Source organism: Dermacentor silvarum, chromosome 2, assembly GCF_013339745.2.
Source record: "Dermacentor silvarum isolate Dsil-2018 chromosome 2, BIME_Dsil_1.4, whole genome shotgun sequence".
Taxonomy (NCBI): Eukaryota; Metazoa; Arthropoda; class Arachnida; order Ixodida; family Ixodidae; genus Dermacentor; species Dermacentor silvarum.
The window spans coordinates 43,301,295-43,322,644 of NC_051155.1; the positions used below are offsets into that span (position 1 = coordinate 43,301,295).

Genomic DNA, 21,350 nt, shown 5'->3' on the forward strand with positions numbered 1-21,350 from the left:
GATAAAACCGTGAAAACATGTATATTGCTTGTTTGAACGTTTCTAGTCGCACCAACTGCTTCGCAGTAAAATAAAACACTATCTTAGCTGTTGCTAAAGTGCAGATTAAGCTATTGCTAAAGGGGGCAGACCAGTCGCCAGACGAGTCTTCAAGGTGTCCTCGTTCTCCGAGACAAATGTGCAATAGTGTTCTCATCATACAATACCACTATGCCCCCGTTCCCTCTAAAGGTAAAGGCAAGAGAGGCTACGCTGTAACGCTTCCCATGCTAAAGAACAACGTTCTTGAAATAATTCGGTCATGGCAACAAAATTTCCGCAGCGAACGTCTTTATACTACTTACGTATGTGATGCTGTGGGTGTAATAGTCTTCCTCTCCGTTGTAAAACCCATAAAAACTGTCGAAACCGCGGAATGTAGGAGTGACGTTTTCGGTGTAATATCCGAGGTTCCACTGCACGTAAGATATGAAACATGAAACTTTCCACGTTACTGAGCAATAAAATGTCTCTTAGCCATGACATAACACTTAATAGAATTACTAGGTTCTCGAATTGAAAACGTTTGTCTATGTGAAAACGTACTGTCATAGCACAATCACTATCGCACAGAGCACATACAAGCGAAACAACAACACGCAACGTGGATTACAGTGTTGGTTGTCTGTTGTAACCTCGGCTGCCGATTTCAGTGGACATCAGTGTCAAACGCATTCGTATGCCTCAGAGCGCTCATATTCATTGTTAACATATAATCACAAGTGCCGCGTATGACGTCTGAAGTGATCTGATCATACGAAAATAAATTATTTCACAGTTAAGAGCTCTTTAGTTTGCCTTTTTCACGGAATGCCTGTCTTGTTCAAGAGACTGGCTCTCGACGCAATAGAGAAGCGTACCAGCAGCAATACCGCACGCGTGTTTTGTTAGCATTGTTCGGTTGGGTTTGTAAGTAGCAATCACCTTAATGAAAATCGCGATCGTACCTTTTGATACAATATGTTAGTTTTAAGGAGCAATAGTCATAACGGTAAAATTAGTTCATATTTCAAGACAGCTGCGAATTTTGCAGCATCTTTCTTTTTGTCACCCTGTGATCCCAGGACACAAGCGAAAAGCTCTAATTTCGTTATAGGTTCATGGTAGCCTAAGCATGCAAACGCATCACTTCTCTTTAAATATTTGATATTATAAGAAACGCCAACTCTTATAAGCATGACTATTTACCGTTTATTTTGCTTGATTCTGGATCAACCAGTATACAAAAATAATCTGGAAGATTTATGTTTTATTGCATTCGTTTCTTTTCTTTCCATGTGCCTTCTCTTCCTGCACAATAACAAAGAACGAATCATGACTTCCTGCGATGAGGCTTGTAATAATGATGATGCTATATACCTTCCCAACAAGATGTGTCTGGTAGCCGAGGTCCTTCAGGTACTGCGGCAGTATCCGAAAATTTGTTGGCAGCGACCACGGCTCGGCTACATCGATCGCGAGGCCTTCCATGCCTAAGTGGGACAAATCAAATGCACAAATGCGTCACAGCGAAGTGGCCTTGAATCTCATGTACGACTATCACCATGTTCTGGTTTTGAAGAGAATTTTCCACCAATACATACACACATTAAAAGAAATAAGCGGCGCCGTGTGTGTATTTCTTCGTAGGTCCCTGTCTTCCGTGTTCTGCTCGTTTAGCCATGAGCTACCGGCTCTCGCAAGCCTCTACCCATGTTTCTAACAGGCGTTGTAAATAGGATGCAGGAAAATAGCGGTGTTGTCATGAGGTACTGATCTTAAGTTTTGCAAATGAAAAAATATTCCCTCTTCAGGATGATGTATTTCCATATGTGCGGGTACGAATTGCAACAGAAGTTCGCGTAAATAGCATGGCGAGATGGTAAAAATGCGTGGCCTTTTTCTGTGACCATAATACATGTAAAAAAAGGCCTTCGAAAGGCTCTGAGCAAGAGAGATTGTATAGATGCGTAGGGAGGTTAAAACCAGTGGTAGTGTTGGTTGGCTGCTGTGCACGGAAGAAGGTGCTAATAGGATAGAAAGAGAGGAGCGCAAAGCACGTAAGCCCCTGTTACATAATCTAGCGATAGTAATCACTGCTTTGGAGGTCTGTCGAGTATAGATAGGCCCGTAGACCACAATAACTCGAGCAGCGCAGCCGTGCCTGGAGTCGCTTCGGGAGCACTGGCGTAGTAGTGTGTTTTGGTTGTGGGCAATTGTACAGTGCGTCAAACACACCACACATCACTTGTCTATCGGCAGTATAGTGCGGGCAGGTACAGAGAAGATGTGTGAGCGTCTCATCATTGTTGCATGTGTAGCACGTGGGGCGGCCAGCCACTCTAATAAGGAAGGTAACCCAAGTGGTGGGCGCAGTTTTAGATCAGGGCACGACGAACTAGAACAGACGTAACCTGTACGACATGGGTAAAGGCCAGTCATGAGGGCAGCCCTCGAAGGGGTGCATGCTGGCTGAGTGTAGTAACTGTTGAGTATGACGCCGTCCGCGGCGAGGGCATCCAAATTTGGCGTCGGGATTTGAGAGGATCCATGAAAACTCACGTCGTCCCATCCCTGCAAGACACATCAGTGTTCCATTATAGCACGCATTAGAGTGTCTTACACTTCATTCTTCTCGTTTTCTTTTCTCGGCATTTTCTGTGTTGTACTGCGCAGTTTTAAACACGCTCCGCATGGCCCAACATAATAAGAATCCGTAAAGTAACGTTCGTCAGTACAGTCTTTCATGTAAAACGTGATAAAATGACCGCTGAGCAAGTTGACGAATCTGGACAACGTAGCCGCAACATAATTTGGAGCACTAAATTCACATAAGCTGTCTATGACTACTATACGATATAAATTGTCACATGCTGACTTACCAGGTCATCCGCTAGGAAGAATATTATGTCGGGTGGAGTTTTCGTACAGCGCACCAATGGCAGAAGCAATAGGAGTCCGACGTAAGACATTTGAGCTGTAAATGTGCACGGGAAAACATTTTCGTAGCACTTTCTTGCAGCACTTATTTGTGGTCTTACCTATCCTGGCAAGACCAACAGTCATACAAATAGTTCAGCGACACTATGCTAACATATTGTTATGCTCTTTCATTGAAGTCGAATGGCGAAAATCCAAAGCGAGGATCTCCCGGTAAGGCGTGAAGTGTGTTTCCAATGAACTAAGCCTTTATTGTCGACATTACCCTTATGTTTTTTAAAGGCGTATTGTGCTGTTCGTCTGAGTGTGTGTGTGGGTGTGTGTGTGTGTGGGGGGGGGGGGGGGAGGGTGCGTGCGAAGTTTAGTAAATATAAAGTTAAGGTCACTTATAACCACAAAACAACGAACAGTGGCCGTTCTGGCATGTCCTTGGTCTTGCGCCTCTGTACTGATATCTGAAAGTATTGAGTTCACAGAAACATAATTAATTAATATGAACTGTTGGGTTTAAAGGCCCGGCAAGGTACCCGCGACCTCAAGCTCAACAGTTGAATACAGAAGCCCCTCAGCCACTGCGATGGGTAATTAAGGAACATTTCGCCAGAAACCATCTCAATATTAATATCGACGTTAATGCGGTTAGCATTGAAGCTGTGTAGCGACACACATTATGGCTTCCGTCTAAACACGTCATGTATGACGCGTGTATGCAGCCGGGTTCCTCTCTCGCGCTTCCCTCGTGAGAAATTGCGCCATCAAGCCGTGCCGACACCGATTATCTCTCGGCAAGGTGGGCCGATGTCCTGCACAGCTCCAAGCTCGCCGACGAAATCTGGGCCGTCCAGCAGGCCCTCTAAGCGGCGACTAGGCAAGGCCTGGACGTCCCGACGTAGGAGACCTGAGTACGGGTCATCAATCTGCAGGGCACTTAATAAAAGTTTTTACCAGCCAATCAATCGGCAGCTAACCACGCCCAAGAAATTTATCTGCACTGGTTCTGAAGTTGTGCTGAACCCTCCTGCAATCTCGAGCGCCTTCAAGATGCAACGCTGTGCAACATTTACCACTTCCCGGGAAAATGAGGAAGAGCAATTTTGCTGAGCGCACGTTTTAAGAAACCAAATCTGCTGTATCTTTAAGGGGGGGGGGGGGATTTGCGATGACGATATTTCACCTTGTGGATCCCGAAAAGACTAAACAAATGGAAACTGATGCTGCAACCCGGCCCACTTCCCTGAAAGCACCTTCCAACCGGTTATTTCGGGGACACACAATCCTAGTTTGGAAGCTTGCACTTACTGAGAGCACACCGGGATCTAGCAAGGCTCGTAAACATCCTTTCAAGCTCCAGACGTACGTTCTGGCTGTGATGCAGCGTCACATACAGCACTGAAGCCACTACGAAGCCGAGCAACGCAACGATTCAGGGAAAGCACTGCTGTATTAGGTGGGCCAACACCCTCTTCTAACAGACGTTTGTTAGACTAAAAATAATATCTGTAAACACATCGCAGGATGCCGAAAAAAGATAACAAAGTTCGCCACTAAGTGGATCCCAGATCGCGCTAAAAGTTAGCTATAAGAAATAAAACTGCCATCATTCACAGTTGTCGACAGCTGCTCTTAGGCACACGTGCTAGATCAAACGTCCATGTGGGATGTGCGCGCCGAGCTTAATTAGAGTCAATGCGCTGCCAGACGAGCTTATTATCGAGCCCTCTTGCTGCTAAGTACGGGCAAGTGCGGTGGTTCCGGCGTATTGCAAAGGAGCGGTACATCACCTGTTGCACCTCATCAAGGTTTTAACGCGATAGCGTTTAGGGCCCTGTGTCGCAGAAAATCCGGCGTCGGCGTCGGCATTGCCACCCGCGGCCGAGAAGATCATCCCCAACCACGCAGGCCCTCCATATATATTTTACCACTAAAGTTGCTCACACTTTGTCTTACAAAGTTATTCCTCGGAATTTTGAGAGTGACAGCCCACAAATAATTGTCATGAAACAAAACCCCGACAGCGCATGGCTTTTATGCTAAATCTTCTCAGGCTGAAATATTAAAGGTGCAAACAATCAAAGAAGGCAGGCCCACGAATGAGGCCGCATTTCCACCAGAAAGCGCGCCTTCGTGCATAGCGTTCACCGCCAGCGGTTCCAGGTAAACATTATGGTTACATAAGCTGCAGTTGCCCGGAAGTGTGAGAAGCGGTCAAGGATCTTTTGAATGCTATTGCGTTCCACCCTTGAAGGCTAAACTTAAGCTTAAGGGTTTTGATGAACAAATATTGAATTTCTCACAGTGAAATCCGTCAGAAAAACGGTAAGTACGACTTGACCACATCCTAAAGACATGGTGGCGTCGGATTGTAATTTGAATGTACGAGAAAACATAATTCTGTTACGAGTACCAGACTAACACGGAGCGCTCAGGTAATTTACTGGCGAAATTGCTATCCAGATGGCGTTCGCATGCTCGGCAGGTTAGGGAGCCTACGGCAGGTGAAATTGGGACTTGCCTGCCTAATGCGTTTAGGACGCGCGCGCGCGTCGGGGCAATAGCAAACAATTAATAAAGTAATAAAAAAGGTGGTAGGGCCTTCACATTTTAATATAAGACGACCTATATTGCCCGTCGAAAAACGTCTACCCAGTAATTCATTTCTGCTTAAAGTGAAACTGACTTTAAGGGGATCAGCGTAAGCTTGGTCTTTATAAGCTGGCTTTCCCACGTTCTTTGTCGCGGTGAAGCCCACTGAAACAAAAATGCGATGCGAACGGGGCCCGATAACGATATCGCGTTCCACTTTTAAACGTGAAGCTTAAGCGTCCTCCAATTTTATTAATTGTTTGCTATTGCCCCGACGCGCGCAGGTCTGGTAGAAATTCTGCAAAAAGGGTTTGTGTTTCCTCGTAGCAGAATTAGGTTTTCTCGTACATTCACACTACCATCCGACGCCGATTGGTAAACAATCCGACGACGAATCCGACGCCGAATGGTAAAGTCGTACTTTACCATTTTTCTGACGTATTTCACTGTGAGAAATTAAATTCTTGTTCGCCAAAACCTTGCACAATGTGGTGCGCCTGCGCGGTCGCTGTGGTTGGATGATTTTCTGCGCCATCCGTGATCACACGCCGGTTGCCGACCCCGGATTTTCTGCGACATGGAGCTCTAAACGCTATCGCGTTCGAGCCCGCGTACCCCTGGTCCCAAAGCGAACGTCGTAACCACTAGGCTATACAGGCACGCTTGCAGAACGTGCATTTATGCATGTTCTCCAAGCGTCGTCGTCTTCGTCCACAGCTGACGCGTTCCCACGCTCGTGCTCTGCGAGGTGAAGAGGTTTTGCGCGCTATGAGAGCGAGAGAGAGAGAGAGAGACGGATCACGGAGCGGGTCTCCTGGAACACGGTGTCCGGTGTTGCAAGCTGCTCTATGCAACGCGCAGTGACGGCCGTAAGTCCGAGACGCGCGAAAAGAAATTATCATCATCATGAGTAATAAGATGAAATGTTCGCACGTACTTCCAGAAAATGCTGGGCTACGATCGCCCAGCTTCACTGTTTCAAGCGTTGCGCGGCCGAGTGCGAGGTGAAGCTTTTTTTTTCTTCTTTATTTCTAGCTTGGCTACAAGCCTGAATAGGAGTTTGTCAGATCACACTCGTTTTAGATGTGCTAAAGCATCCAACATTGACAGCCCATCTTCATCACAGTCATGCGTTTTGTACACATCACGCACTTTCACAACCATTTCCTCAAAATATTCATGCACAGATCGGCCCTTGTCATCACAGTGCTATATGCTACGCCAAACTATACGCCAGACTGCTACGCCAGACAACGCCAGACTGCGTGCAGCCCTAGTAAAAAGATAACGTCCATCTGTTCAAAATCGCGTTCAGGCGATAAAAAAATTCGTGTGGTTTACCTTTGGTTAACCCTGGTTGATAGCGAAAGCTTCACTGCCCTGGGGCCGTATTCTGAAACGTTCGCCTAGGCGAAATCAGCATGCGCGCTGATTGGCTGGTTGAGCAAATTGAATGACGTCGGGCTCAACCACCCAATCAGCTCGTCCAATTTTGCTAAAACAGCCAATCGGCGCACGCCTGAAAGCGAAAAAAGAAATTTCGCCTGGGCGAACGTTTCAGAATACGGCCCCTGGTTAGGCCCATTGTCGCGCCACGGCCGCTGGATAAAAAAAAGGTGCGGCCTGCCGCGTCGGGCGCGTTGCAATGGGAGCGAATGTAACAGCCGTAGTTGCATTGTCGGCCGCTTGGCTTGGCCGAACGGCGCTAGTCATCGGCGATGGAACGCTCCGTCGGCTGGCACGCGCGACGGCGTTCAAAGCCCGTTCCTGACGCATTTGCTATGCCGATGCCAAACAGCCCCCGACGTGTGGCGCCGCGGCGGATCACACCGTTTTCGATGCACGCGGCAGGCTGCACCTTTTAGGGGCGAAGCTCCTTAGGGTGTGGGTCTGTCCCTCCTCTGTAGTGTGTAGTAGTAGTAGAAGTCGTCGTCGTCGTAGTAGGTAGCCACGTCTACTTTTATGAAAAAAAAATTCCGGAAGTTGTGTCCGTAGCGCGGAATCGAACCAGGGACCCCTCGCTTCCGAACGCGCGGCGCTAGCCACTACGCCACGAAGCGCTTCTTTTTTTTTTTTGAGCCACGCAAGCACAATTTATTCTTAATCCAACGTAGCAAATATCCAGCACTGAAGCGTTTTTTTCACAGGTTTCCTAAACACAGAGAGAGGGAATCACACATCTACATAAAGACCAGTCTTTGCTGCAGTATAGTGCCTAGAATATATATTCTAGGCACTATAGCTGCAGGCGCTTCTGCCACACCTGCCATGTCTTGCTAAACTCTTCTTCGCCGTCAGGCAGCGAACTTGTGTATGTAAAAGAATCACAAAAATGGGTCCACGCCGGTTTCGCGTTTTCTAGAGCTAACATGTAGTCAGTTCTTGATCTCCAAATTGCATACAAACCTAGTAATATCAGGGTTTCCACACAGCTGTCATTTTTATGCTGTTCAACTCTCAAAAACTTAACGTCTTCCCACTTTGGGTATATGTGTACATTAAACCACGAAGCGCACAAGGACACACGCACCACGATGACAATAAATACCAAACATTAACGAAAGACTGCGCGTTTCTAACGCGTTTGTGCTAGCGCGTTACGGCCCGTGTAAGAAGCTGGTGTAAGACGCTGTGGCCTCTCCGCCTTACCCCCGTATTCATAAACGCTCCTCGACTTGAACTTGACTTGCCACCGCCTTGGGCAGCGCGTTCGAAACGCGTTGAAGGCGGTGGCAAGTTAAAGTCGAGGAGCGTTTATGAATACGGGGGTTATACTCTCTCAGCAGTCATGTGATGGCGTCGGCAAACGCGGTGCACGTTCCGGCATGTGTAAACGGCTGCGTAAGACGCTGTGGCCTCTCCCTCTTACTAGAGAGTACTGCACGTTTCTAACGCGTTTGTGCTAGCGTCCCCTTAAGCGGGAGATGGTGCAATTATAATGAAGGGCGCTGTTATAAAATAGGAATGACGTCACATATGGCGCGTGTCATTGGTGGAAGTCACTCGTTCGATTTAGTGCGGCGAGACTGGGCGAATTACACGGAAGATTCACGGTTTATCGATGATTCCCTCCGGAGCTTCGCCCACTCATCATCATTCACCCCGGGGATATGCGGTGTTTTTTTTTTTATCCAGCGGCCGTGGTCGAGCTGTGGCCGAGGTGTGGTTTCGCAGTGCTATACCGACAAGTTTGCAATGAATACAGTGTTTATTCATCTTTTTTGTGCCTATGAAGATACTGCGGTGATCAGTAAAGTAGTGAGACTTGGTTGCAACTCGCTGCCGGGCCCAACTCTACTCGGGCAACGGCGGCAATGTCTCCTTTCATGGCTCCGTAAAGGCCTAAATATAGTCCGACGTAGCGTGAACGCGCGCACACGTTATGTCACGTTGGCGAGTACAACAGCGGCTGTAGTTCGACCGATGGTTCGACGTATACTGGCGCCGCCAAGGAAACCGGACGCGCGGCCAATGTGCCTCGACGCGCCCGGCGTCTCATGACGCCCGCGTGCCGATAACGTAGTAGTAGTAGTAAGTGGTTCTTAAATAAGAAAGAGAAGGTAAAAGTGCAGTACTGTAACTTTCTCTCGCTGGGAGGTCATCTCAACAGTACTGCACGGGGAGGGAGTAATGGGAGTAAAAGAGGGAGGAGAGAGAAGGGTAGAGCGGTAAGACCGTAAAGAGGGGAAGAAGTAGAAGCAAAAACGGGGCTTATAGCCGCGTGTAGAGGTTTGTGCTCTCGATAACGTTGGACTATAAACGCGCCTTAATGTTCTCTTGTGGTTTGACCTCTAGCTCTCAAGGTGAAAACTGGTGAGTCTCCGACGACTGCCCGAGGTAGCGTAATAAAGCTTTCGCGTCAAAAACGAATGCCATGTGGATTGAGGGGCAAGTCTATCTTTAAAGTTCTCTGTAATATATCCCAAAATAATATAGCATTATTACCGTCAATAAAAACATTTTCAATAATTTCAGCTTTGTTGCAAAGAAAGCATCTGCTACTCCAGGTCACATAATTCACTCTTTCTTCTAACCACGTTTTAACAGGGAAGGTTCCCGTGTGAAGATGGATGGATGGAAAAAATTTATAATGGTCCATTGGGTCGCGCTAGTTTCCTAGCCCGAAGCGGGCCGCTCCCAAGTTGGGACCGAAAGGCCTAGCCTATCAGCCGCTTCGCGGGCCCGTTGGACTGCCCATAGATGTTGACTTAATGTGAGACTCCGTAGAGCTGCGTCCCACCGCTCTTCAGTGTTGTCCTTGTTGCTGCGTAACGCGGAGCAACGCCAGAGCATGACTAAGGTCTATGGTGTTGTTACATTTATTGCTTGTCGTAGGCGTAGAGATCTCCGGATAGATCTTGTTGGCTAATAGCGGGTTCGGATAAGTTCTTGTTTGTAAGAGCCTTAGCGTAACGGCCGGAGCTCTACTTAGTTAACTGTGCGGAGGGGGGGGGGGGGGTGGAGACCCTGCGTTCTAGGTGAAGTTCCTGTGTGAAGCTTGAAGAAAAATGTCTTCATGTTGGCTGGTATCCGCATATTCTTAACCCCCTTTATTACGCCTTCTCCACGCCCTTGTTGAACCATTAACCGTGTAATGAAGAACAAGAGCACACGGACAAGGCCAGCCAGATCGACTGTTCAGTGCCTGCAGTGCAACCAGTAGGCCAGCCGGATCACCAGTGCTTAGCACGAGTGGGAGCCGTTCGTGCAACCAGCTGTTCCTGCTCTGCGTCACCTGCTTTTTCGATTACGAACAGACGCTACCATCTGAACTGTTCAGTACACCCCTTTACAATTGGTGGAAGGTGCTGGGTATTCAAGAACATTTACACCCTGGAACTCTGGTCTTGGACTCTGCCTTCCGTCATGCCTGACTCTCCCCAGCCGACGTCGCCGCCACCCTCCGTTGCCTGCTCTGGCGCTCTCCCGCTCCGCCATCCCGCGGTTTTCAGCGGTACGGATGAGCAAGACGGCAATGACTGGTTGTCTACCTATGAACGGGTGAGCTTGCACAATCGTTGGGACGATACCGCCAAGTTAATTGCCGTCATCTTCTACCTTGCGGGAGTGGCTCACCAGTGGTTTAAAATTCACGAAGCCGACTTTCAGTCCTGGTCCGCGTTCAAGACCAGTTTCGCTGAAGTGTTCGGTCGCCCCGCCGTCGACAAGTTGCGCGCCGGGCAGCAGTTACGAGAGCGAGCTCAACAACCCGGTGAAACATTCACCTGTTATATCGAAGAGGTTCTCGACCTATGCAAACGTGTGGATGCTTCTATGCCCGAAAATGACAAATTGAAACACACTTTGAAGGGCATCGCCGATGACATCTTCCAAATGTTGATCGCCAAGAGTCCGCGTACCGTAGCAGAGCTCATAAACTTGTGCCAAAGCTACGACGAGTTGAGGAGGCAGCGCGATTTGACCAGGCGCCCCTCAGTGGCTGACGAGACCCTCTCTTCCATGACAGTATTCTCTGATCGCTCCCCCCTGCTCACACAAATCCAAGATTTCGTGCGGGAGGAAGTTGCACGACAGCTTTCTCTACTACCCTTCGCTGAGCTACCCCAACAGCAGCCGCTGCCGCAACAGCCTCCTCACAGCTCGCTCCGACGCTCCGGCGGGTTATTGAAGACCAAGTTGCTCAGGCTCTCCCAATGCAGCATCAGTAGTCCGCTGTCGCAGCGCCACTTACTTGCGCATCCGTGGCCGTGCAGCCTCCTCGTCAACCACTCGTTGCGCTACATCCACGGCCGCTACCACCCGTTGATCATCCCGTTCATCGACCTCCTCCTGCCTTTGCTAATCCTTGGCGTACGCAAGACAACAGGCCCATATGTTATGCCTGCGGTATTCCCGGCCATGTTGCACGACTCTGCCGCCGCCGCATGCTGCACTCTGATGGCTTTGCGCAGTCGCCTCCCTACGCCGACGTGCAACCTTTCCATGACACTTCTTTTAGTCGGCAGTCGCCCAGGCCACCAGCCGAGCGCCCGGTCCTTACACGTCGTTCACCTTCCCCGCGTCGCCGCTCGTTGTCCCCGATGCGTCGGCGCCCTTCACCCACGCAAGAGGAAAACTAAGCGCCGCAGTTCAGGAGGCAGGAACTGCGTCGCCATCGATCTGTACAAGTCCTCCATTGTCGCCTGCGAACGTTGTCGACCTTACTGTTGACGGCGTGTCTACCGTCGCGCTAATTTATACTGGAGCAGCAGTGTCTGTCCTAAACGAACGCCTCTCTCGCGCTTTACGAAAAGTTACGACGCCACTTTCTTGGTTTTCTCTTCGCACAGCAAGCGCCCAGCCAGTTCGGTCTTCAGCAGCATGCACAGCTAGAGTTATTATTCAGGGCGTTCTCTATATTGTGGAGTTTGTGGTTCTACAGTCATGCTCTCACGACGTGATACTCGGGTGGGACTTTCTTTCGCGAAATAACGCTGTCATCAACTGTGCGCGTGCTGAAGTCGAATTATCGCCTCTGTGTGACCCTTCCCTCGTCGACGCCACTTCTCTTCCCGCTAAGCTAGTCCTTCGAGAAGACATATCGCCATACCGCCGTACTCGTCTGCCGTTGTTCCCGTCTTTTGTGGCGCTGTCTCTGAAGGCGCTGTCCTCTTCACTCCTTCGGAACTCTTCATAACCCGCAAAGATGTTCCCCTCCCTTTCGCCACGCTTGACATTTCAGCCGGTTTCAGCTCCATCGTTGTCTGCAATCCCCTTCCTACAGCCCTGAAGGCTCTTTGCGGCGAAGCACTTGGCCGTGTTCAGCCTCTTGATGACATGTTTATTACCGACGTGCCGGATGCTTCGCATGCAGAGCTCACTGACTTCTGTGCACTTTCCACTTCTGCTTCGCCATCACCTGACTTATTCACACCTTTCATTGCCGACGACCTTACTTCCGAGCGGCGCTCCCAGCTTCTTCACCTGCTTGCCCAGTTCCGTTCTTCTTTTGATGTCGCTCAGCCTACTCTGGGCTGCACGTCAACCGTCAGCCACCACATCGACACTGGCACCAACGCGCCTTTGCGGCAGCGCCTGTACCGCGTCTCAGCCAAGGAGCGTCAGGTGATCAGTGAGCACGTCGACGACATGCTTCAGCGCGGCGTCATTCGACCTTCCGATAGCGCGTGGGCATCACCGGTGGTTCTCGTCACAAAAAAAGATGGTTCCATTCGGTTCTGCGTCGATTATCGCCGTCTTAATAAGATAACGCGAAAAGACGTGTACCCTCTACCGCGCATTGACGACGCTCTGGACAGCTTGCAAGGCGCTGAATTCTTCTCTTCGTTGGATTTACGCTCGGGCTACTGGTAGGTCCCGATGTCAGCAGTTGAACGCCCTAAAACCGCATTCATTACTACAGATGGTTTATAGGAATTGATTGTGATGCCATTTGGCCTATGCAATGCGCCTGCTACGTTTGAGCGAATGATGGACAATATATTGCGCGGCCGAAAATGGAGCACGTTTTATGCTACCTCGACGATATCGTTGTGTTCGCCCCTGATTTCAGCACGCATCTTCTCCGCCTTAAGCAAGTGTTGACGTCCTTGACCAACGCAGGCCTGCAACTGAACTTGAAAAAGTGCCAGTTCGCCGCGCGGAAGCTCATGATTCTAGGTCACGTCATATCCCAAGACGGCATTTGCCCCGACCCTTCAAAACTTCGCGCTGTGGCAGAGTTTCCTAAACCTAAGACACTCAAAGAACTCCGCGCCTTCATCCGCCTCTGTTCTTACTTCCGACGCTTTGTGCGCAATTTTGCCTCGATTATATCACCTCTGACACAACTCTTAAGTGGCGCCAACGACCTATCCTCCTGGTCTCCTGCATGCGACACCGCGTTCGTGACCATACGCCGTCTCCTGACTGCGACACTACGACCCCACCGCCCCAACTGAAGTGCATACCGATGCCAGTGGTATTGGCCTTTGTGCTGTCCTTGCGCAGCGCAAGCCTGGCTACTCCGAGTACGTCGTTGCTTCCGCCAGTCGTGCGCTGACCAAAGCGGAACGCAATTACAGCGTCACAGAAAAAGAATGCCTGGCCATCGTTTGGGCACTCGGGAAGTTTCGCCCATATTTATACGGCAGACCTTTCAATGTGGTTACTGACCATCACGCCCTTTGTTGGTTATCCTCTTTAAAAGACCCGTCTGGACGCCTTGCCCGCTGGGCTCTTCGCATTCAAGAATACGACATACACGTCATCTACCGCTCAGGCCGCAAGCACACTGACGCTGAGGCTCTGTCCCGCTCTCCGCTGCCAGCCGACACTGCCTCCCACTCCACCTTTGAGACGGTGTCGTCGGTCGACATCGACACATTCGCATCAGAACAGCGCAAGGATCCCTGGGCGGCCTCTCTTTTGCATCTCCTTTCTGGCTCGCCAGCATCTCCCATCTCCCGCTCCCTGCGTCGCCAGGCTGCCCATTTTGCTGTCCGGGATAACCTCTTGTGTCGACGCAACTACCAGCCCGATGATCGCAAGTGGCTCCTAGTTATCCCCAGGTCTTTGCGTTCCGACATGTGCGCGTCTTTCCATAATGACCCACAATGTGCACACGCCGGCGTTTTGAAGACATATGAGCGCTTGCGGCAACGTTACTACTGGCGAGGAATGTTTACTTTTGTCCAAAAGTTTGTCCGCTCGTGCCCGCAATGCCAACGCCGCAAATCTCCGCCTTATCCGGCCCACGGTTTATTACAGCCGCTTCCGTGCCCTGCTCGTGCCTTCGACCGTGTGGGAATGGACCTGTACGCGCCGCTACCTTTAACACCTGCTGGAAAACGTTGGATTGTTGTAGCGGTTGATCACCTTACACGCTATGCCGAAACCGCCGCTCTACCTGCAGCAACCGCCACTGACGTTGCATCCTTTCTGCTCCATCGTTTCATTCTTCGTCATGGCCCGCCTCGGGAACTGCTGAGCGATAGAGGCCACGTGTTTTTGTCACAGGTGGTTGAAGCTCTGCTTGCTCAATGCCGCATAGTTCACCGGACCACTACGGCGTACCATCCTCAAACTAACGGGCTTACGGAGCGCTTCAATCGAACCCTTGGTGATATGCTCGCCATATACGTTTCATCGGAGCATACAAACTGGGACATCATCCTCCCATTTGTCACTTACGCATACAATACGGCTACCCAAAGTACTACGGGATTTTCCCCGTACTTCCTCCTCTACGGTCGCGACCCTTCCCATACCATCGATACGGTTTTGCCTTATACACCAGACGCGTCAGAGTGAGCTCCCGTATCAGCCGTCGCCCGATACGCCGAGGAATGCCGTCAATTAGCCCGTCATTTCACCTCCGACGACCAACAACGACAAAAAGACAACCGCGATGGCGACGCTACGAATCCGAACTTCGCTCCCGGCACACTTGTCTTGTTGTCCGTGCCTTATACCACGCCTGGACTTTCGACAAAACTTCTCTCGAAGTATGATGGACCATACCGCATCGTCGAACGCACCTCTCCGGTCATCTATGTCATAGAGCCGCTTACACCGACATCCGACAAGCGCCGCCGTGGACGGGATATTGTCCACGTTCACCGCCTGAAACCATTCTATGAACCGCTCGTCTCCACGTCGTAAGTCGCCAGGATGGCTCCGCTTTTGCACCAGGGGTAATTGTAATGAAAAAGAAGAGCACACGGACAAGGCCAGCCAGATCGACTGTTCAGTGCCTGCAGTGCAACCAGTAGGCCAGCCGGATCGCCAGTGCTTAACACGAGTGGGAGCCGTTCGTGCAACCAGCTGTTCCTGCTCTGCGTCACCTGCCTTTTCGATTACGAACAGACGCTACCATCTGAACTGTTCAGTACACCCCTTTACAACCGATACAATTGTACAAAAAACACACTTTCAATAAGATCCTTCATAAGACGCTTTCTTTTTACATTTGAGAGGTACTCAAGTGAAAATCTTGCCCTGAGGAACCGATCGAACATAACAACTTCCTGCAAGAACCATGACATTGTGTAAGTAGAGCCAATGGCTGAAGATACGAAAAAATCAGGTATAGCAACTGTTAACATCGTTTGAAAAAAAAAACACAGAAAAGGGTCTCTTTCGTCTCTTATCAATATGAAACTCGATACAACTTGCTGAAGAAACAAGTGACACAACGCTAGACCACCATTCTTTACTCCACGAAGCCACTTTGTCCTTGATGTTCGCTCCCACGTAGAGAGAGCACCAGATAAACGTGGAAAAGATGCGGTGAAATTTTTGAATGGGCTTACGTGTGCAATACAGTGCCTGCAGTAGATACATAATTTTCGCAGCGAGAAAAACGCTACAAATAGTGGCACGTGCAAAAATCGATAATTCACGGCCAGCCCAAGCTTCGTCCATCGCATGCATTTCATCCGTTTTTTCGAGCCAGAGTGATTCGTTCTCACGATACCTGTTCGAAGGTACCCGCAGATAAGTGCTAGGTGTTGTGAGCCACTGGACATTTTCAAAAACGCCGGGCGTGGCATTCCAATGACCATGCCAGAGACCAATTCGCTTTTGCTTATTAATTTGACAGCCGCTTTTCTCGCAAAACTTTTCAGTAATTCCTAATAATGAGCTAACACTCTCCCTATCTACAGCAAATAGGACAACGTCATTGGCATAAGCTAGAACACGAACTTCACATGATTGTATCTTAAACCCCCTGATTTATGTACTATTAACTATTTTTATACAGAGCGGCTCCAAGAATAAAGCAAAAAGTGAAGGACTTACCGGACAACGCTGTCCAACGGAAGAAAGTACTTGCATGCGTTGTGAAAGCTCACCATTTACAATTGGCTTGGTACATGAGCTTTGATCGGCCATTTTTATGCGTTTACATATAACGGCACCTAGTCCTACACAATTAATTACCAAAATTACCAAAAAAATGTCAAAAACCTTAGCTTGATCTACTTGTAGTATCGCTACTTCGAGGATAGTGCTATCACAATATTCTAAAATGCTTCTAGCTACACAGTAAAAGTTTTTACACCCAAAAGGGTGTAAAAAGGGTGTATTTTGATTTTAACATCCTTCCTTACACCCTTTCACACCCTTTTGTCATTATTTTATAATACTACACCCTATATATAGGGTGCGTACATCTTTTGCACCCTCCGCTTGGCACCAAGGGTGTTTCTTTATGCTCAAAAAGGGTGTAAGTGACGCACAAATATGTATGCGTACACACATGTGTACGCATGCGTCTTCGACAAAGGCTATATATAACATGCCCAGAGCATTGGTGATAATAAAGGCGCTTTATTCGCTAATATAGTATTCAAGGCAATTCATGTTAAGTGTATCTATCGTAAAGTATTAAACTCCATATGTACTTATTGCAATCGGCTAGCTTTCATTTTCAATTTAAAGAGCATGCGGTAATTACAAAATTCAAGTCAGCCTGTACGCAAAATGTACCCAGTAAGTCCGAACTTGGTGAGCGAATCAAGTTTTTAAGATATCCCTTCTAAAAGAGCTTGTATGACGTTCTCCTTTCTATTTTTCGAGAAAAGCTTTTTGGTGCATATATGTGGAACACCAGTGCATTATGCGACACTATTCAGGTGTATATTTTGCGAGGCTGGTGCGGCTGACAGCATTTCTGTCAAATGGCTAAACTTCACATATTGTCTCGCTTCAATATTGAAATAACAATATGCCCTATCAAAATATTAACGAAAAAGTAGTTTTATGGATATCAGTCCTCGTAAAATATACGTTCTAACATTGATAAAAAGTTATGACACAACTCATTATTTACCCGTTCATTACGTGCACCAATCACCCCAAATTAGCACTACACTAGACAGATTGCAGTGCACTGCATTGCAACACAGGGGCACTGGGGTTTGCCATCCCCAGTAGGAAATCGGACGCTTGTCTAGTTGACCTGCTTGCCTTTCCTCTCCTTGCTTTTTCTATCTCTTTGAACAAACTGCACTACCTTGTCGAAGAGGAAGCGTTATCCTCTTTCAGAGTTAAATTATTTCTCGAGCAATAATTTTACTGTTCCAGCAACTACAGCATAAACTGGAAAACGAAACCGAATCTGATTTGTTCTCCGTGCTCACAGAGCGCGGCACCAGGTGGCACCGTGCGCTGCGCCTCCGGTCTCGAAGCATCTAACAAGCGGTTGATGCAGCTGCGAATGTATAGTCAGTCGGCTTTTATCGTTTTATGTTGTGCAGATTGTTAGTTCACCGCTGGGATAATCTTCAAAGGGCCCGGAATTGGCGAAAAATGGTACCATTGCGAGGAAAGTGGGGTCCAAATGGAGCCCTGGGCTTGCAGAAGACGATGGTACCAAGCTTACAGGGATCTGTGGTGACGGACCGCAGTAGCCAAGGGGCATCTGCGGAGCTGAGGCGAAGTGCGTCCGTCGCCGCCGAACGCCTGCAACACCCTCCTGCCCCCCCCCCCCCCCCCCCCCCGTAGCGTCTGCTTTCTTGTTTGCGGCGGTGGTCTCGGCACAATCGCTCATGTCCTCCTCTTCACTTGCTTGACTTCAGAGCGCAGCCTCCTGCGTGCAGCGTGTTTCTGCACGCTCCTCAGTTGCCTTCTTCAAGACCTGGCTTTCCAGCATTGTCCCTGTAGCTTTCTGGGCGTCCGTCTCCTGGGCCTTGCCTTAGTGTTCCTTGTTCTTTGGTTTCGGGGCAGACTTCTCGGCTTCCTCCGCGTCCATTATGTTCTCTTGGACGTCGTCTGTTGGGATAACCGTTTTAGTTACCCTAGCGTAACCTCTTGCAGAATCTTTGCTTTCGTGTCCGAACACCCGGCAAACTCCACAACTTGAAAAGATGCTGCAGGTCTTCAAGCTCAACACGTTCCCTAAGTCTCGTTCGCACCACGCTCGTCGTGGACGTCGCATGTTCAAAGCCAATGACAGACTGGTTGTCGTTCGAGACCTCCAAAAACACGCCAAAGTGGCTCAACGCTTGCGGAAAGCTCTCATTTTGTACAGCAAAGTCGACCCAGTGGACTTTCACGGTGACGTCTTGTTGGATTGGGTCAATGACAGCGCAGAAGGCGCCTTTGACCTGAAGTCCACCCGCTTTCACCAGAGTATCCTCGTCAGCCTTGCTGTGCTGCTCGATCAGCCAGATGTGGTTCATCAGGAAGGCTCCTATACCCGTGATGTTCTTGATGACGTCCGCTTCTCCCAGAGCTCTCGCAAATCTTTCAGCCGATATGGACTTCTTGCCAGATCACCATCTAAAACACACACTGCTGCATGCTCTCTCGTGAAGGCCATGTAGGTAGTAAAATCCTGTAATCGGAGGGTGATCGCTCCCCAAGGTTTCGTCCAATATCCTCCATTGGACCTGCCTTATGCCGATGGAGAGGGTGAGGTCGGCGCTGGTCTCCATGCAGACGCTGTTTCGCACCCTGGTGGCAATGTGGGAGTAGTTCCACAAAGTTAAGCCGTGCTGTTGAGCCGCGTCGTGCACATTGTTGCCCATTTTGTTAGTGACTTGGTAACCCCAGGTGACGTGAGGCGCATTTAAATGGCCGAGTACGATTAATTCTGTCCTTTGGTGATCTTTTTTCCAGCCTTGAGGAGCCTATCAAAGTCAGTTAGGTTTTCAGACGGCGGAGGACTGCAGACGTTTAGTATGAAGTGGGACTGGAGAGTCTTGATTCCCGGCATTAGTTCTACGAGGGTATGTTCTTGTGATGGAGAAAACGACAACAAACTTGCCGGTTTCCAGTTGGGCCCAGGATCCTTTTAATAATGACACAGCAGACGGGAGTTTGCTACACGAAACACAGACTTTAAACAGACACGCTAACAGGATACAGACGATTTACATACACATGTACGTGGCCTATAGTTCGGAAGTTGTCCTTCCATATAAACACGTGCCTAGCACTCGTGCGTCAACACTCGCCCGTGTGCATCGTCGTTGCGGTGCCCGTGACGGTGGTTGTGACGGTGGAGCGTCGTTGTGGCTACGTCGCTGCTGTCGCGCCGCACCTTGTCGCACGACGCCGCTCCTTGTCGCGACGTGGAAGCAGGAGAAAACAGCAGGCCGGTAGAGCACCAGGCCACTGCTGTACTGGCCAGTAATGCCTGACCTGCAATGCCTTGGCTGCTAGAACGGCAGGCTCGGTCGGCGGACAGGTAGCTCAGGCGCCCCGGTGGTCAGCAGGAAGCACTGCACCAGGCCGCTATCACAGCAGGCCGCTGGTGCATAGGAGAGTAGAGCCACGAGCCGGATCTACGACCAGGTCCGCACGGTAGCAGGACACGCGGTCGCCAGTCCTCGGGCTCGCTCAGCACGCAGGCAGCTCAGGTGTCCCGGTCCACAGCTAGAAGCACTGCACCCGGCCGCTAGAGCAGCAGGCCGCTGGTGCGCAGGAAAGCCCAGCCACGAGCTGGATCTCCGACCAGGTCCGCACGGTAGCTGGACACCCGGTCGCCCGTACCCGAGCCTTGAACCGCCGTTCTGCGAGCTTGCCTTCGAGGCTGCCGCTCGCTCTCACGCTCTGCGTGCTCTCGTGCCACTTCTTTGTTCATGGCACTTGGTGGTCTTCTTCCAGTATCATGATCACCAATCCTCTTCGTGGTGCTGCCATACAATCACCATCACTTCAAGCTGGCTTGTCACGCACTTTGTCTTGGCACCGCCACACGCCACTATCCACATCATCACAAGTGCCCCCCACTTAAGATAGTTGCCCGCAACTATTCTAAACAACAAAGGAGGTGTGCATGAGTGCAGGCACGTGCAGATCGTTCAAGAAAAGTTCGTGGTCCACAAACAATTTACGAGCACACACTGATCACAAAACACGTTGAGACTTCGGAACACAAGCCAAAGTTCTCACGAAAGAAATGGAAAGTTCTACCACAATCCAAAGTTCTAATAAAAAACTGCAGTACAGTGCGCGGCAATCACGATGGCACAAAATAATAGTGTCCAAGAAACACGAAAAACCATTCACATCTTTGTCAGAGTCCAGAACACAGCATGTCGGTGCAGGTACAGTGAGTTATGTTACCCGCTCCCAAATTAAACGAACCGCGGAAGTCTCAATCCTACGCACCGGTCTTTCATGTGTTAACCGCGCACGCCAAGCAACGCCAGATGTGCTACATCGTGTGAGGTCAGCCACTCTTATGTGCCTGGTGTAAGCTTGCACAATGCGATTGTCTGATATCCCTAATCTTGTTGGGATCTTAGAATCGAAATCAGCTGTCGAATTCCACGAATCAACTTTTTCATGATTCAGTGGAAGATTCCGAACATCTGTCTGCTCATCTCCGCTCACATTTGAAGGTGAGTGACTACGCGCTTGATTATTACTTACAGGCGATTCATTGATAGACCTTCGGTTCACCTCACATGTTGAATTTATCATAAGCTGTTGAGATAGGCTGCTCACGCTTACATCATGTACCACTGGGGTCATTGACTGGATAGTAGGCATTTCCTTAGAACTCGTGGATGAGTCCACTCTCCTAGATTGAGAGAGATTGGCTGGGTGACTTTGCTGGCAATCTCTATCGCTGGTTATATCAGAGTACAAATTTGCGTCTTGTTTTGTGTCATGGAAGACGGGGCTCACATGAACTTTCGTTTGTGGAGCAGCCTCCTCGATTGAAGTGCATGGTTCCAACAAACAACCAATACCTAAAGACTGCATTGATAGTGAGTCACAATTCTATTCTTGCCATTTATCTTTGTGGCTTAGGGCAGTTCTTACATTAGCTTTTTGAACATTGCGAGCTTCGTGATCATGGCAAACATATAATGCTTGCTCACGCGTCAAGCACCCTTGAGCCGCCTCGT

General features: G+C 49.4%; 1 protein-coding gene across 1 annotated transcript in view; it reads right to left on the reverse strand.

Annotated features, from left to right (window-relative positions):
* Positions 1–21,350, reverse strand: part of LOC125943407 (uncharacterized) — an 81,269-nt gene that overhangs the window by 18,188 nt on the left and 41,731 nt on the right. The window contains exons 9-15 of the mRNA XM_049662701.1: positions 18,883–18,942; positions 18,402–18,732; positions 3,729–3,875; positions 2,901–3,059; positions 2,433–2,592; positions 1,399–1,511; positions 345–455 (exon numbers count right to left, since the gene is read on the reverse strand). Coding sequence (XP_049518658.1) covers positions 345–455; positions 1,399–1,511; positions 2,433–2,592; positions 2,901–3,059; positions 3,729–3,875; positions 18,402–18,732; positions 18,883–18,942 — 1,081 coding nt within the window. The remainder of the gene's footprint in view (positions 1–344; positions 456–1,398; positions 1,512–2,432; positions 2,593–2,900; positions 3,060–3,728; positions 3,876–18,401; positions 18,733–18,882; positions 18,943–21,350) is intronic.